Raw genomic sequence first — 17607 nt, 5'->3', positions numbered from 1 at the left:
CAACATCACCAGTACAGCCAAGAATGCTGCAATTACCCTAAGACAGCCACCCATTTCCCTGTATGTAACACGTGTTCATGGACCATTATCTTTGTTGTAGCTATGCAATGCCAAGTGCTGTGACTAAACATGGCCATTTAATGATTAATGTGTTTGTTAGCACAGTCATTGAAGATGAGCGCATTGTGTGGTGTTGAACATCTAATAGATTAGATGAACCTATCCGTTATGATGACACTGATGGATACTTTGTGATCGGAGGAGGAAGGTACATGCCAACCATCCATGGATATTTTGGACCTGTTAAATACTATCGTCTTGGAAATGAGAAGGTACAGTGCATAAATTATTTTGCAGTTGCATTGATGGTGGTGTTTCTGTTAATTCTTGAACACATTGTCTTGAAATATGATGTTATATCATGTTCCAGGTGGAAAATCCACTTTACCCCAGGACAATCTTACAGAATCTCAAGACTCACCAAAATTGTCAAGAAATGAAAGCATTTACAGTAACTTTTCGTCAAGTAGTAACTGAGAGTTACTTTCAACCACCAATCAACAAAGATGAAATATTAGTTTGACAAGTTCCTCACAGCCATGATGCTGCTAACCTGCAGGGATCAGTGAATCAAATACCAGCTGTATAGGGATCTCATTTTGTGTGACAGTACAGCAAACACATTTCACTTAAATACAGGGTACATCAAACTGAAGACAGCTGCTGACAAATTATGTTTTATATTTTATTTCAGGTTATTGTGTTCAACCGTTCGTAAAACTGTGCTCTCAGTTTGGAGAGAATATCTGCAGAATGACATGGTCATGGAGAACACAGCTTAAGTTCAGCACACTTTTCCGTTTCTTACGAGGAAAAGAGAAGGAAATTAGGACAGGTCTTGTAAATTTCACTTCTTTGTATTGAACACACACACACACACACACACACACACACACACACACACACACACACACACACACACACACACACACACACACACACACACACACACACACACACACACACACACACACACACACACACACACACACGTATAAAGGATTTGTACAATTCACATTGTTGTTCATAATTTCACCATTCCCCCTTATTTTCTGTAGGATCCTGGGGAATAAAGAACCTCAGAAATATTTTGTTCAAACAAGCTGTAGATAGAATATTAACTGTGGATCAGACAGAAATGCAAATCACAAACAAATTAATAACTCTACTCCAAGCATCCTCTTGCTTTGGAAATCACCAACCGTCTCTCTTGCTGGCCACGATCCACTTTGGCGGCTTGGCACGCTCTGTGGATTATCAACAGGTAGAGTGAATAAATACTTTGTTGCATTGTATCTTCTTAATCACCGCTGTAAGAATATCTGACATAAGTGATTCATGTTTTTCAGGGTGTTATCTACAGTTTGATTGGTGCTGTGGGTGATAACCGTTTTGCTTTGATGCATGTGGGATACAAGCACACACAAGGGATTGATGGCTTCCCAAAAGACTTTGACATGGCATATAGCTACTATTCCAACGTTGGAGCACAAACCAGTGTTGACCTTTTGCACATACATAAAACTGAGGTATGTTTATATAACATAAATATATTTCATTGGTCTTAACTGAACTGTAAAATAATAATGATTTTTCTTGAATCAGTGTCTATGTGCTTGGCTGAAAAGTGAAGTAGGCAGCTATTAGCGGGTGTCTGCTCATGTTGTGTTCAACGTTTTGTTCATCGGTCTTAACTAAACTGTAAAATAATAATGATTTATATTGGTACTCTATTGTTAGCACTTGAAATAGGGTGTACTCTGCTTGTTGTCCCTGTGACCCTGAACTGGAATGAGTGGGTTAAGAAGATGGATGTGTTAGGTTCTTTTACTGTGGTAAGTGATCTTAAAAAGTATTGGACAGGAAACGGACTTCAAAATTTAGATGTTGTATTGAAAAAAGTTTAAACCTTGATACAGAGAGTCATCTAACAACGCTGGGGTCTTGGACCAGATCACATGCTACACCTAGAACAAAGAGCCCAGATCTCCTTCCTACACTGAATTTTATTTCTGTGCCTAAGCTGGCCTCCATGTGGCTGGTCCTTAGCCTGTCTTGAATCAGTGTCTATGTGCTTGGCTGCAAAGTGAAGTAGGCAGCTATTAGCAGGTGTCTGCTCATGTTGTGTTCAAGGTTGTTATGTAAAAATCTTATAGTGTTTGTGTTTGTCTGCAATATAGTGTAGTGTCACACAATAACTCAGTGTTCCATCATGGCCAAGTGGTTAGTGCACTTGGTTTTGGTGTGGAAGGCTCCTGGTTCAAATCCCACCCCTGCCACATTTCTCCATGTAATGTGGAGTTGTGTCAGAAAGGGCATCCAGCGTAATATTTGAGCCAATTCAACATGCAGATCCACCTTGGGCTTGCTGTGGTGACCCCGAGTGCAAACAAGTGAGCAGGTGAAGGGACTTGTTTACTTTGTTTTTTTAGTCAGACAGCTATAAAAATATTACATGGTTTTTATCAATTAGTTAGCTTATAAAAGGATCAGATAGTTGAGCCAGATACAAGGACATTTTGTGGGTTTGCCATTTTGGAAAGCAGTTATGTTAAGATCAGATACACACTCTCACCAGCGCCACTAGCTTAGCTTATGGCAAGCTAAAAGTGGATGCTTTCATCATAGCTGAACAACTATCCAGTTTCTGGGTATTCTGTGTTAGTACGTGCCCCCGGCCGATGTGCTTGATGAATTCCTGCGCAAAAAGTAGTTCCCAGATAATTATGATATATTCCTGTGAAATAATGAGTATATCTCATCTAAATTAATTCTAAAATTTACCAGTAATAAAATGATAAAGATAAATGAAGTTTTAAGAGTGGCCGTAATAAATATTTAAGAAACTTAAAGTTTATGCGCAACTTCACCTGTTATTGCTCAAGCACATAACACTGACACGATGGAGTTTGATGCGAAGATGTCAGAAAGATACGATTGGAATGTTTTGATGACCATTTACAGTTGGCGATGAAAGACTTGGGTGTTAACTTCGTGTTAAAGTCAGAACAAGAAGCTACACTGAAAGAGATTTATCTGGGACAAAGAGACACATTCTGGGTGTTGTTGCTCCAACGAGAGCGGCACGCTGAGCAGGGTGGCGAAAGTAGTCCGGCGAGCTCAATCTGTGGGCGCGAGCTATCCCACAGTTCCATAATAGTAGAGATGTCACTCCAGTGAGAGCGGCACTCTGAGCAGGGTGGATCAGATAGTTACAAGGACATTTTGTATGTGCGCCGGTGATTTTGTGTTATGCATCATGGAACACTCTTATAGATGGATGGATGGATGGATGAAATAGTTTTGGCAGAAATAGTTATACAGTTACTGATGGAATATTGTCATCAAGTTTATTTTTAGAGCTTTGAGATACATACTACAAACATAAAGTCAAAGTGCAGAAGGATCATTCAACACAGGTACCCATGTGTGAACACTGTTATCACATGCAAACAGGGACATAACTGCTATCCAACAACTTTGGAGAGCAGATAAAAGGTGGAAAGTTGGATCTTAAATTGCAAATTAAAAATGTGACTGTAGTTATCTGATAAATAGAGAAAATAAAGATAGCAGCACAATTTTTAAAGTAACAAAATACCTGGTTTAGTTAGCTCTCATTTCTTCTTGAAATATATAAATGAGGCAATTATTTGTTCCATTGTTATCCATGCAGTTGTTAAATTACTAGCAGAGCTTCACCTGGCTTTGCCCCGGTGAAGAATAAAGATGTCAATATTTAGCAAGTGGACATTGCATATTTCCCTGGCTCATTTTGCAGAAGAGAGTGCTCTTGTCTTTATAGCCTTTAAGCTCTGTGTGCTGAAATGTTTTCTATGTCCTGTAGTTCCAGAGTTATCTGTTTTTCCTTGACATTGGTATGCACTCTGTGAGGGCTGTAGTTTATTTATGGCCTAAAACTACCACACTGATGCGTTGATTCCAACAGTGTGCTTAATTTTTATTTATTTATTTTTTTACACATTACAGTTTTTCCTTGGCTGATTTATGCACCACCACAATGATTCCAATGGCATGCATAGATTCAGTCTGTTCCCAGTAGTTTCCAACTCAAACAACCAACAAACTTTTATCTTCATTCATCTGCATCAGAAAAAAACTTCTATACATGTTAAATGCAGAAGGTAAAATAATTCATTAAGTTTCTAGATTCTGTCATTTCCATTTTGAGAAAAGTAACTACATTTTACAGTTATAGCCCAAGGTCCAGTCATTAGCCAACATTTGTATAAAGTTAGTTATATATGACTGTTCCACAGCAGCTGTGCAATGTGGAACCACATTGCGCAGCTGCTGTGGAAAAAAATAAAAATAAAAAATACATGCCACCCGTGGGATTTGAATCTGCAATTTACAAAAGCTGTGATTAACAGACAGAAACTTTACCACTGCGCTACCATCACTGTCCTATAACAAGAGTGTAAAATGAATGAAGAAATGTATATGAACAAATAAATGTGAATGAAGCACTCTTATCATGTCCACATCTGCTGGCCCGGCGTGTCCAGCCGGCCCTGCGAGTATCCAGCCTGAAACGCGTGTCCTGTGAACGGCATGCCACAGGACAGACACTGCGTCATGTGGAACAGAGCTCACGTGGGTGATGTGACATTCAGATCGCCTGCTGCGTGTTATGATCTGACGGTCCGTTTCACCAGGGACAGCCTGTCAATGTGCCTGCCGTGTGCTCACTCACTGCAGCCGGTCGCAACAGTGATATATGTTTTTATGTATGTCCATGTGAGGACAGCAACCAGACACATGCGCGTCACAGTGGACAGTTGTGAGCCCATATCCATCCAAACACGGTATGTGTTCCCCAGCCATGACGTCCAGAACTAGAGCTCTCAACTGCTGTCGGTGGCCACGTTCCCTGTCCAGCCTGCCTCTTGACTATCTGTACCATGGCCCCGCTGACTGCTCTCTGCTCTCTGTACCATTGCTTGTGATTTTTGATAAAGCCTTTTTTTTACCTCTTTACCTCTGGCCAGCGATCAGCTGGGAGGTGACTCGTTGTGCTGTGTGCGCTCAGATGTGGCTGTCCGGTCCCCATTTGATCATGTCTGTACATACATATCAGAATTTTATGCAAGTGTGTGTGTTGGGGCATGTGAAACACACGTGCACCACATGTGTTTTGGGAGGAGAGACACAAACACACGTGCGATACACATGCACACCACATCTGTGTTGCTTTTTGCAACGCCATACTCATGGGGGCACTTAGACAAATTTCACATCCAGCTCCACAGTGATCATCTGCTCACTGTTTTCATGCTAACAGCGTGAATGACCACACATTTTATAAATGCCAAGCGAGTGGTGTTGGATGTTTGTGTGTGTCACCTGGAATTTGGCTGACACCTGCAGCGAGAGAGATCGAATGGGCTCTCACAGGGCACTCTCTGTCTTTTGGCTGCTGGTGTGCACGAATAATTGTAGCGACAGGTGTACGAGGCGTTGGAGGCAGCTCTGATGTTCACGAATGGCATGCAATTCCTCCTTTGTGCGCTAGTCGGCTTCAGTCGTGTTATGTGTGAAGGGGCCCTAAAGCTGGTTTGCGATTCACCAATAAACACAAAGTAGTGCTGTTGTTTTAAGTTTATTTTCAAACTGGGCCAAGTGCCTTAAGCAGTGATTTGCCATGCATTTAACAATTCAAAATATTATCATTACAAAACTCAATGCTAAAGACTAACATTAGCGAGTGAATTTCTTTCTGAGTATCTTATTTCAAATATCTGTCATGAAATGGCTTGTTGCCATCTTAGACGTGTGTGTTTCAGTATATTTCCATTGAGTGAAATGTTCATGTTATTTATGTTAATGATGTTAAAGTATGAGCAGGAATTGTAGCTTAGCTGATGTTAGCTCCATAACACGTGAATAGTCCATCATTATCCACTGTTGCTGAGACAATAATATGGTCACAATTTCTAACACTCAACCAAAGCCACCCATCATAGGTACTGCTTAGCTAGTTAGGATGTCGATGGCATGAAAGTAAACCTGTTCATCATAAGGGCCCCTTCACACATAACATGATTGAGGCAGAATGGCTCACGAAGGAGGATTCGAATGGCACTCTTGGAAAATTGAACCTGCACTCGAATGCCTCATACAGCAGTCACCACATCTATTCGGGCATAGCACATGCACTCTACATTTGTGTGCCGCTCGTGCCAGAAACCCATTTGAATGGCAGGCAAGATGAAGTCGCGCTGCCATCTAATCGTGCTTGCAACATTCTCATGGAATGTCATATGCAGGTCAGACATATCATGCCGCAGCCAAGGAGCTGCGCAAAATCATCGGCCATGTTGAATCGTGGCCGAATGGCGCGATCGAGGCAGCTTTCACACCAGCAGCCGAATGTCGGTGAATGTCGGATGGGGTAACAGTTGTAACATGTCGTATTTGGGTATAGTTACCAGTGGTGGACACAGCTAACCTAAAAGTTAGCCTCAATAACCGCTAATCTGTTAACTAAAATGTTAACTTTTATTATGCTAAACTGATAAACTGCTATATCTATCTATCTATCTATCTATCTATCTATCTATCTATCTATCTATCTATCTATCTATCTATCTATCTATCTATCTATCTATCTATCTATCTATCTATCTATCTATCTATCTATCTATCTATCTATCTATCTATCTATCTATCTATCTATCTATCTATCTATCTATCTATCTATCTATCTATCTATCTATCTATCTATCTACGTGCTTGAAAGGTCTCAATTGCTTCAGAGGGGAATAGATTCTTGAGAGGTGCATTGGCCACCAGCTGCCTTGGAGACAGGAGGGGCTTCAGCAATCTCTAAACAGAGCTTGGGTGCTGTAGTGGTCTCGGCACAGGACTTGAGGATGCAGGACACTGTAGTTTGGACTCTGTAACAGGAGACTGTAGTTTGGACTCTGTAACAGGAAGCTGTAGTTTGGACTCTGTAACAGGAGGCTGTAGTTTGGACTCTGTAACAGGAAGCTGTAGTTCAGACTCTGTAACAGGAGGCTGTAGTTTGGACTCTGTAACAGGAAGCTGTAGTTCAGACTCTGTAACAGGAGGCTGTAGTTTGGACTCTGTAACAGGAAGCTGTAGTGTGGACTCTGTAACAAGAAGCTGTAATTTGGACTCTGTAACAGGAGGCTGTAGTTTGGACTGTGTAACAGGAAGCTGTAATGTGGACTCTGTAACAGGAAGCTGTAATTTGGACTCTGTAACAGGAGGCTGTAGTTTGGACTGTGTAACAGGAAGCTGTAGTGTGGACTCTGTAACAGGAAGCTGTAATTTGGACTCTGTAACAGAAGACTGTAGTTTGGAGTGTGTAACAGGAAGCTGTAGTTTGGACTCTGTAACAGGAAGCTGTAGTTTGACTCTGTAACAGGAGACTGTAGTTTGGTCTCTGTAACAGGAAGCTGTAGTTTGGACTCTGTAACAGAAAGCTGTAATTTGGACACTGTAACAGAAGACTGTAGTTTGGACTGTGTAACAGGAAGCTGTAGTGTGGACTCTGGAACAGGAAGCTGTAGTGTGGACTCTGTAACAGGAAGCTGTAGTTTGGAATCTGTAACAGGAAGCTGTAGTTTGGACTCTGTTACAGGAGGCTGTAGTTTGAACTCTGTAACAGGAGGCTGTAGTTTGGACCCTGTAACAGGAAGCTGTAGTTTGGACTCTGTAACAGGAGGCTGTAATGTGTACTCTGTAACAGTAGGCTGTAGTTTGGACTCCCTAACAGGAAGCTGTAGTTTGGACTCTGTAACAGGAGGCTGCAGTTTGGACTCTGTAACAGGAAGCTGTAGTTTGGACTCTCTAACAGGAAGCTGTAGTTTGGACTCTGTTACAGGAGGCTGTAGTTTGGACCCTGTAACAGGAAGCTGTAGTTTGGACTCTGTAACAGGAGGTTGTAATGTGTTCTCTGTAACAGAAGGCTGTAGTTTGGACTCCCTAACAGGAAGCTGTAGTTTGGACTCTGTAACAGGAGGCTGCAGTTTGGACTCTGTAACAGAAGGTTGTTGTTTGGACTATGTAACAGGAAGCTGTAGTTTGGACTCTGTAACAGGAGGCTGTAATGTGGACTCTGTAACAGGAGGCTGTACTTTGGACTCCCTAGCAGGAGGCTGTAGTTTGGACTCCCTGACTCTGTAACAGGATGCTGTAATGTGAACTCTGTAACTGGAGGCTGTAATGAGGACTCTGTAACAGGAAGCTGTAATGTGGACTCTGTAACAGGAGGCTGTCGTTTGGACTACCTAACAGGAAGCTGTAGTTTGGACTCTGTAACAGGAGGCTGCAGTTTGGACTCTGTAACAGAAGGTTGTAGTTTGGACTATGTAACAGGAAGCTGTAGTTTGGACTCTGTAACAGGAGGCTGTAATGTGGACTCTGTAACAGGAGGCTGTACTTTGGACTCCCTAGCAGGAGGCTGTAGTTTGGACTCCCTGACTCTGTAACAGGATGCTGTAATGTGAACTCTGTAACTGGAGGCTGTAATGAGGACTCTGTAACAGGAAGCTGTAATGTGGACTCTGTAACAGGAGGCTGTAGTTTGGACTCTGTAACAGGAGGCTGTAGTTTGAACCCTGTAACAGGAAGTTGTAGTTTGGACTCTGTAAAAGGAAGCTGTAATTTGGACTCTGTAACAGAAGACTGTAGTTTGGACTCTGTAACAGGAAGCTGTAGTGTGGACTCTGTAACAGAAAGCTGTAATTTGGACTCTGTAACAGAAGACTGTAGTTTGGACTGTGTAACAGGAAGCTGTAGTGTGGACTCTGGAACAGGAAGCTGTAGTGTGGACTCTGTAACAGGAAGCTGTAGTTTGGAATCTGTAACAGGAGAATGCAGTTTGGACTCTGTAACAGGAGGCTGTAGTTTGGACTCTGTAACAGGAAGCTATAATTTGGACTCTGTAACAGGAGGCTGTAGTTGGGACTGTGTAACAGTAAGCTGTAATGTGGACTCTGTAATAGAAGGCTGTAGTTTGGACTCCCTAACAGGAAGCTGTAGTTTGGACTCCCTAACAGGAAGCTGTAGTTTGGACTCCCTAACAGGAAGCTGTAGTTTGGACTCTGTAACAGGAGGCTGCAGTTTGGACTCTGTAACAGAAGGCTGTAGTTTGGACTCTGTAACAGGAAGCTGTAGTTTGGACTCTCTAACAGGAAGCTGTAGTTTGGACTCTCTAACAGGAGGCTGTAGTTTGGACACTGTAACAGGAGGCTGTAGTTTGGACCCTGTAACAGGAATCTGTAGTTTGGACTCTGTAACAGGAGGCTGTAATGTGTACTCTGTAACAGGAGGCTGTAGTTTGGACTCCCTAACAGGAAGCTGTAGCTTGGACTCTGTAACAGGAGGCTGCAGTTTGGACTCTGTAACAGAAGGTTGTAGTTTGGACTCTGTAACAGGAAGCTGTAGTTTGGACTCTGTAACAGGAGGCTGTAATGTGGACTCTGTAACAGGAGGCTGTACTTTGGACTCCCTAGCAGGAGGCCGTAGTTTGGACTCCCTGACTCTGTAACAGGATGCTGTAATGTGAACTCTGTAACTGGAGGCTGTAATGAGGACTCTGTAACAGGAAGCTGTAATGAGGACTCTGTAACAGGAGGCTGTCGTTTGGACTCCCTAACAGGAGGCTGTAGTTTGGACACTGTAACAGGAAGCTGTAGTTTGGACTCTGTAACAGGAGGCTGTAGTTTGGACTCTGTAACATGAGGCTGTAATATGGACTCTGTAAGTGGAGGCTGTCATTTGGACTCCCTTACAGGAAGCTGTAGTTTGGACTCTGTAACAGGAGGCTGTAGTTTGGACTCTGTAAAAGGAGGCTGTAGTTTGAACCTTGTAACAGGAAGTTGTAGTTTGGACTCTGTAACAGGAGGCTGTAATGTGGACTCTGTAACAGGAGGCTGTCGTTTGGACTCCCTAACAGGAAGCTGTAGTTTGGACTCTGTAACAGGAAGCTGTAGTTTGGACTCTGTAACATGAGGCTGTAATGTGGACTCTGTAAGTGGAGGCTGTCATTTGGACGCCCTTACAGGAAGCTGTAGTTTGGACTCTGTAACAGGAAGCTGTAGTTTGGACTCTGTAACAGGAGGCTGTAATGTAGACTCTGTAACAGGAGGCTGTAGTTTGGACTCTGTAACAGGAGGCTGCAGTTTGGACTCTGTAACAGGAGGCTGTAGTTTCGACTCTGTAACAGGAGGCTGTAATGTGGACTCTGTAACAGGAGGCTGTAGTTTGGACTCCCTGACTGTAACAGGAGGCTGTAATGTGAACTCTGTAACAGGAGGCTGTAGTTTGGACAACCTAACAGGAAGCTGTAGTTTGGACTCTGTAACAGGAAGCTGTAGTTTGGACTCTGTAACAGAAGGCTGTAGTTTGGACTCTGTAACAGGAAGCTGTAGTTTGGACTCCCTAACAGAAAGTTGTAGTTTGGACTGTGTTACAGGAGGCTGTAGTTTGGACTCTGTAACAGAAGGGTGTAGTTTGGACTATGTAACAGGAAGCTGTAGTTTGGACTCTGTAACAGGAGGCTGTAATGTGGACTCTGTAACAGGAGGCTGTACTTTGGACTCCCTAGCAGGAGGCTGTAGTTTGGACTCCCTGACTCTGTAACAGGATGCTGTAATGTGAACTCTGTAACTGGAGGCTGTAATGAGGACTCTGTAACAGGAAGCTGTAATGTGGACTCTGTAACAGGAGGCTGTCGTTTGGACTACCTAACAGGAAGCTGTAGTTTGGACTCTGTAACAGGAAGCTGTAGTTTGTACTCTGTAACAGGAGGCTGTAGTTTGAACCCTGTAACAGGAAGTTGTAGTTTGGACTCTGTAAAAGGAAGCTGTAATTTGGACTCTGTAACAGAAGACTGTAGTTTGGACTCTGTAACAGGAAGCTGTAGTGTGGACTCTGTAACAGAAAGCTGTAATTTGGACTCTGTAACAGAAGACTGTAGTTTGGACTGTGTAACAGGAAGCTGTAGTGTGGACTCTGGAACAGGAAGCTGTAGTGTGGACTCTGTAACAGGAAGCTGTAGTTTGGAATCTGTAACAGGAGAATGCAGTTTGGACTCTGTAACAGGAGGCTGTAGTTTGGACTCTGTAACAGGAAGCTATAATTTGGACTCTGTAACAGGAGGCTGTAGTTGGGACTGTGTAACAGTAAGCTGTAATGTGGACTCTGTAATAGAAGGCTGTAGTTTGGACTCCCTAACAGGAAGCTGTAGTTTGGACTCCCTAACAGGAAGCTGTAGTTTGGACTCCCTAACAGGAAGCTGTAGTTTGGACTCTGTAACAGGAGGCTGCAGTTTGGACTCTGTAACAGAAGGCTGTAGTTTGGACTCTGTAACAGGAAGCTGTAGTTTGGACTCTCTAACAGGAAGCTGTAGTTTGGACTCTCTAACAGGAGGCTGTAGTTTGGACACTGTAACAGGAGGCTGTAGTTTGGACCCTGTAACAGGAATCTGTAGTTTGGACTCTGTAACAGGAGGCTGTAATGTGTACTCTGTAACAGGAGGCTGTAGTTTGGACTCCCTAACAGGAAGCTGTAGCTTGGACTCTGTAACAGGAGGCTGCAGTTTGGACTCTGTAACAGAAGGTTGTAGTTTGGACTCTGTAACAGGAAGCTGTAGTTTGGACTCTGTAACAGGAGGCTGTAATGTGGACTCTGTAACAGGAGGCTGTACTTTGGACTCCCTAGCAGGAGGCCGTAGTTTGGACTCCCTGACTCTGTAACAGGATGCTGTAATGTGAACTCTGTAACTGGAGGCTGTAATGAGGACTCTGTAACAGGAAGCTGTAATGAGGACTCTGTAACAGGAGGCTGTCGTTTGGACTCCCTAACAGGAAGCTGTAGTTTGGACACTGTAACAGGAAGCTGTAGTTTGGACTCTGTAACAGGAGGCTGTAGTTTGGACTCTGTAACATGAGGCTGTAATATGGACTCTGTAAGTGGAGGCTGTCATTTGGACTCCCTTACAGGAAGCTGTAGTTTGGACTCTGTAACAGGAGGCTGTAGTTTGGACTCTGTAAAAGGAGGCTGTAGTTTGAACCCTGTAACAGGAAGTTGTAGTTTGGACTCTGTAACAGGAGGCTGTAATGTGGACTCTGTAACAGGAGGCTGTCGTTTGGACTCCCTAACAGGAAGCTGTAGTTTGGACTCTGTAACAGGAAGCTGTAGTTTGGACTCTGTAACATGAGGCTGTAATGTGGACTCTGTAAGTGGAGGCTGTCATTTGGACGCCCTTACAGGAAGCTGTAGTTTGGACTCTGTAACAGGAAGCTGTAGTTTGGACTCTGTAACAGGAGGCTGTAATGTAGACTCTGTAACAGGAGGCTGTAGTTTGGACTCTGTAACAGGAGGCTGCAGTTTGGACTCTGTAACAGGAGGCTGTAGTTTCGACTCTGTAACAGGAGGCTGTAATGTGGACTCTGTAACAGGAGGCTGTAGTTTGGACTCCCTGACTGTAACAGGAGGCTGTAATGTGAACTCTGTAACAGGAGGCTGTAGTTTGGACAACCTAACAGGAAGCTGTAGTTTGGACTCTGTAACAGGAAGCTGTAGTTTGGACTCTGTAACAGAAGGCTGTAGTTTGGACTCTGTAACAGGAAGCTGTAGTTTGGACTCCCTAACAGAAAGTTGTAGTTTGGACTGTGTTACAGGAGGCTGTAGTTTGGACTCTGTAACAGAAGGGTGTAGTTTGGACTCTCTAACAGGAAGCTGTAGTTTGGACTCTGTTACAGGAGGCTGTATTTTGGACTCTGTAACAGGAGGCTGTAGTTTGGACCCTGTAACAGGAAGCTGTAGTTTGGACTCTGTAACAGGAGGCTGTAATGTGTACTCTGTAACAGGAGGCTGTAGTTTGGACTCTGTAATGGGAGGCTGTAATTTGGACCCCGTAAAAGTAAGCTGTAGTTTGGACTCTGTAACTGGAGGCTGTAGCGTGGACTGTGTAACAGGAAGCTGTAGTTTGGAGTCTGTAACAGGAGGCTGTACTGTGGACTCTGTAACAGGAGGCTGTACTGTGGACTCTGTAACAGGAGGCTGTACTGTGGACTCCCTATCAGGAAGGTGTAGTTTGGACTCTGTTACAGGAGGCTGTAGTTTGGACTATGTAACAGGAGGCTGTAGTTTGGACTCTGTAACAGGAGGCTGCAGTTTGGTCTCTGTAACAGAAGGCTGTAGTTTGGACTCTGTAACAGGAAGCTGTAGTTTGGACTCCCTAACAGGAAGCTGTAGTTTGGACTGTGTTACAGGAGGCTGTAGTTTGGACTCTGTAACAGAAGGGTGTAGTTTGGACTCCCTAGCAGGAGGCTGTAGTTTGGACTCCCTGACTCTGTAACAGGAGGCTGTAATGTGAACTCTGTAACTGGAGGCTGTAATGAGGACTCTGTAACAGGAAGCTGTAGTTTGGACTCTGTAACAGGAGGCTGTAGTTTGGACTCTGTAACAAGTTTGGACTCTGTAACAGGAGGCTGTAGTTTGGACCCTGTAACAGGAAGTTGTAGTTTGGACTCCCTTACAGGAAGCTGTAGTTTGGACTCTGTAACAGGAAGCTGTAGTTTAGACTCTGTAACAGGAGGCTGTAATGTGGACTCTGTAAGTGGAGGCTGTAATGTAGACTCTGTAACAGGAGGCTGTAGTTTGGACTCTGTAACAGGAGGCTGCAGTTTGGACTCTGTAACAGGAGGCTGTAGTTTGGACTCTGTAACAGTAGGCTGTAGTTTGGACTCTGTAACACGAGGCTGTAATGTGGACTCTGTAACAGGAGGCTGTCGTTTGGACTCCCTAACAGGAAGCTGTAGTTTGGACTCTGTAACAGGAAGCTGTAGTTTGGACTCTGTAACATGAGGCTGTAATGTGGACTCTGTAAGTGGAGGCTGTCATTTGGACGCCCTTACAGGAAGCTGTAGTTTGGACTCTGTAACAGGAAGCTGTAGTTTGGACTCTGTAACAGGAGGCTGTAATGTAGACTCTGTAACAGGAGGCTGTAGTTTGGACTCTGTAACAGGAGGCTGCAGTTTGGACTGTGTAACAGGAGGCTGTAGTTTCGACTCTGTAACAGGAGGCTGTAATGTGGACTCTGTAACAGGAGGCTGTAGTTTGGACTCCCTGACTGTAACAGGAAGCTGTAATGTGAACTCTGTAACAGGAGGCTGTAGTTTGGACAACCTAACAGGAAGCTGTAGTTTGGACTCTGTAACAGGAAGCTGTAGTTTGGACTCTGTAACAGAAGGCTGTAGTTTGGACTCTGTAACAGAAGGGTGTAGTTTGGACTCCCTAACAGGAAGCTGTAGTTTGGACTCTGTTACAGGAGGCTGTAGTTTGGACTCTGTAACAGGAGGCTGTAGTTTGGACCCTGTAACAGGAAGCTGTAGTTTGGACTCTGTAACAGGAGGCTGTAATGTGTACTATGTAACAGGAGGCTGTAGTTTGGACTCTGTAATGGGAGGCTGTAATTTGGACCCCGTAAAAGGAAGCTGTAGTTTGGACTCCCTGACTGTAACAGGATGCTGTAATGTGAACTCTGTAACAGGAGGCTGTAATTTGGACAACCTAACAGGAGGCTGCAGTTTGGACTCTGTAACAGAAGGCTGTAGTTTGGACTCTGTAACAGGAGGCTGTAGTTTGGACTCTGTTACAGGAGGCTGTAGTTTGGACTCTGTAACAGGAGGCTGTAGTTTGGACCCTGTAACAGGAAGCTGTAGTTTGGACTCTGTAACAGGAGGCTGTAATGTGTACTCTGTAACAGGAGGCTGTAGTTTGGACTCCCTAACAGGAAGCTGTAGTTTGGACTCTGTAACAGGAGGCTGCAGTTTGGACTCTATAACAGAAGGCTGTAGTTTGGACTCTGTAACAAGAAGCTGTAGTTTGGACTCTGTAACAGGAGGCTGTAATGTGGACTCTGTAACAGGAGGCTGTACTTTGGACTCCCTAGCAAGAGGCTGTAGTTTGGACTCACTGACTCTGTAACAGGAGACTGTAATGTGAACTCTGTAACTGGAGGCTGTAATGAGGACTCTGTAACAGGAGGCTGTAGTTTGGAGTCTGTAACAGGAGGCTGCAGTTTGGACTCTGTAACAGGAGGCTGTAGTTTGGACTCTGTAACAGTAGGCTGTAGTTTGGACTCTGTAACACGAGGCTGTAATGTGGACTCTGTAACAGGAGGCTGTCGTTTGGACTCCCTAACAGGAAGCTGTAGTTTGGACTCTGTAACAGGAAGCTGTAGTTTGGACTCTGTAACATGAGGCTGTAATGTGGACTCTGTAAGTGGAGGCTGTCATTTGGACGCCCTTACAGGAAGCTGTTGGATTACAGGAGGCTTTGGACTCTGTAACAGGAAGCTGTAGTTTGGACTCTGTAACAGGAGGCTGTAATGTAGACTCTGTAACAGGAGGCTGTAGTTTGGACTCTGTAACAGGAGGCTGCAGTTTGGACTGTGTAACAGGAGGCTGTAATGTGGACTCTGGAACAGGAGGCTGTAGTTTGGACTCCCTGACTGTAACAGGAAGCTGTAATGTGAACTCTGTAACAGGAGGCTGTAGTTTGGACAACCTAACAGGAAGCTGTAGTTTGGACTCTGTAACAGGAAGCTGTAGTTTGGACTCTGTAACAGAAGGCTGTAGTTTGGACTCTGTAACAGAAGGGTGTAGTTTGGACTCCCTAACAGGAAGCTGTAGTTTGGACTCTGTTACAGGAGGCTGTAGTTTGGACTCTGTAACAGGAGGCTGTAGTTTGGACCCTGTAACAGGAAGCTGTAGTTTGGACTCTGTAACAGGAGGCTGTAATGTGTACTATGTAACAGGAGGCTGTAGTTTGGACTCTGTAATGGGAGGCTGTAATTTGGACCCCGTAAAAGGAAGCTGTAGTTTGGACTCCCTGACTGTAACAGGATGCTGTAATGTGAACTCTGTAACAGGAGGCTGTAATTTGGACAACCTAACAGGAGGCTGCAGTTTGGACTCTGTAACAGAAGGCTGTAGTTTGGACTCTGTAACAGGAGGCTGTAGTTTGGACTCTGTTACAGGAGGCTGTAGTTTGGACTCTGTAACAGGAGGCTGTAGTTTGGACCCTGTAACAGGAAGCTGTAGTTTGGACTCTGTAACAGGAGGCTGTAATGTGTACTCTGTAACAGGAGGCTGTAGTTTGGACTCCCTAACAGGAAGCTGTAGTTTGGACTCTGTAACAGGAGGCTGCAGTTTGGACTCTATAACAGAAGGCTGTAGTTTGGACTCTGTAACAAGAAGCTGTAGTTTGGACTCTGTAACAGGAGGCTGTAATGTGGACTCTGTAACAGGAGGCTGTACTTTGGACTCCCTAGCAAGAGGCTGTAGTTTGGACTCACTGACTCTGTAACAGGAGACTGTAATGTGAACTCTGTAACTGGAGGCTGTAATGAGGACTCTGTAACAGGAGGCTGTAGTTTGGAGTCTGTAACAGGCGGCTGTAATGTGGACTCTGTAACAGAAGGCTGTAGTTTGGACTCCCTAACAGGAAGCTATAGTTTGGACTCTGTTACAGGAGGCTGTAGTTTGGACTCTGTAACAGGAGGCTGTTGTTTGGACCCTGTAACAGGAAGCTGTAGTTTGGACTCTGTAACAGGAGGCTGTAATGTGGACTCTGTAACAGGAGGCTGTAGTTTGGACTCCCTAACAGGAAGCTGTAGTTTGGACTCTGTAACAGGAGGCTGCAGTTTGGACTCCCTAACAGGAAGCTGTAGTTTGGACTCTGTAACAGGAGGCTGTAGTTTGGACCCTGTAACAGGAAGCTGTAGTTTGGACTCTGTAACAGGAGGCTGTAATGTGGACTCTGTAATAGGAGGCTGTAATGTGGACTCTATAACAGAAGGCTGTAGTTTGGACTCTGTAACATGAAGCTGTAGTTTGGACTCTGTAACAGGAGGCTGTAATGTGGACTCTGTAACAGGAGGCTGTACTTTGGACTCCCTAGCAAGAGGCTGTACTTTGGACTCACTGACTCTGTAACAGGAGACTGTAATGTGAACTCTGTAACTGGACGCTGTAATGAGGACTCTGTAACAGGAGGCTGTAGTTTGGAGTCTGTAACAGGCGGCTGTAATGTGGACTCTGTAACAGAAGGCTGTAGTTTGGACTCCCTAACAGGAAGCTATAGTTTGGACTCTGTTACAGGAGGCTGTAGTTTGGACTCTGTAACAGGAGGCTGTTGTTTGGACCCTGTAACAGGAAGCTGTAGTTTGGACTCTGTAACAGGAGGCTGTAATGTGGACTCTGTAACAGGAAGCTGTAGTTTGGACTCTGTAACAGGAGGCTGCAGTTTGGACCCTGTAACAGGAAGCTGTAGTTTGGACTCTGTAACAGGAGGCTGTAGTTTGGACCCTGTAACAGGAAGCTGTAGTTTGGACTCTGTAACAGGAGGCTGTAATGTGGACTCTGTAACAGGAGGCTGTAATGTAGACTCTGTAACAGGAGGCTGTAGTTTGGACTCCCTAACAGGAAGCTGTAGTTTGGACTCTGTAACAGGAGGCTGTAATGTAGACTCTGTAACAGGAGG

At 44.4% G+C, this 17607-nt stretch overlaps 1 protein-coding gene across 1 annotated transcript in view; it reads left to right on the top strand.

Moving 5' to 3' along the window:
- Window positions 1-17607, top strand: part of LOC117519237 (protein sel-1 homolog 3) — a 66676-nt gene that overhangs the window by 24359 nt on the left and 24710 nt on the right. The window contains 5 exon segments of the mRNA XM_034180556.1: window positions 209-332; window positions 431-571; window positions 760-895; window positions 1119-1324; window positions 1410-1589. Of these exon segments, the coding sequence (XP_034036447.1) occupies window positions 209-332; window positions 431-571; window positions 760-895; window positions 1119-1324; window positions 1410-1589 (787 nt within the window).

Source organism: Thalassophryne amazonica, chromosome 10 (assembly GCF_902500255.1).
Source record: "Thalassophryne amazonica chromosome 10, fThaAma1.1, whole genome shotgun sequence".
In the NCBI taxonomy this organism is placed as follows: Eukaryota; Metazoa; Chordata; class Actinopteri; order Batrachoidiformes; family Batrachoididae; genus Thalassophryne; species Thalassophryne amazonica.
Note: the sequence above shows the minus strand (reverse complement) of the source record. Positions and strands in the feature narration are given on the sequence as shown.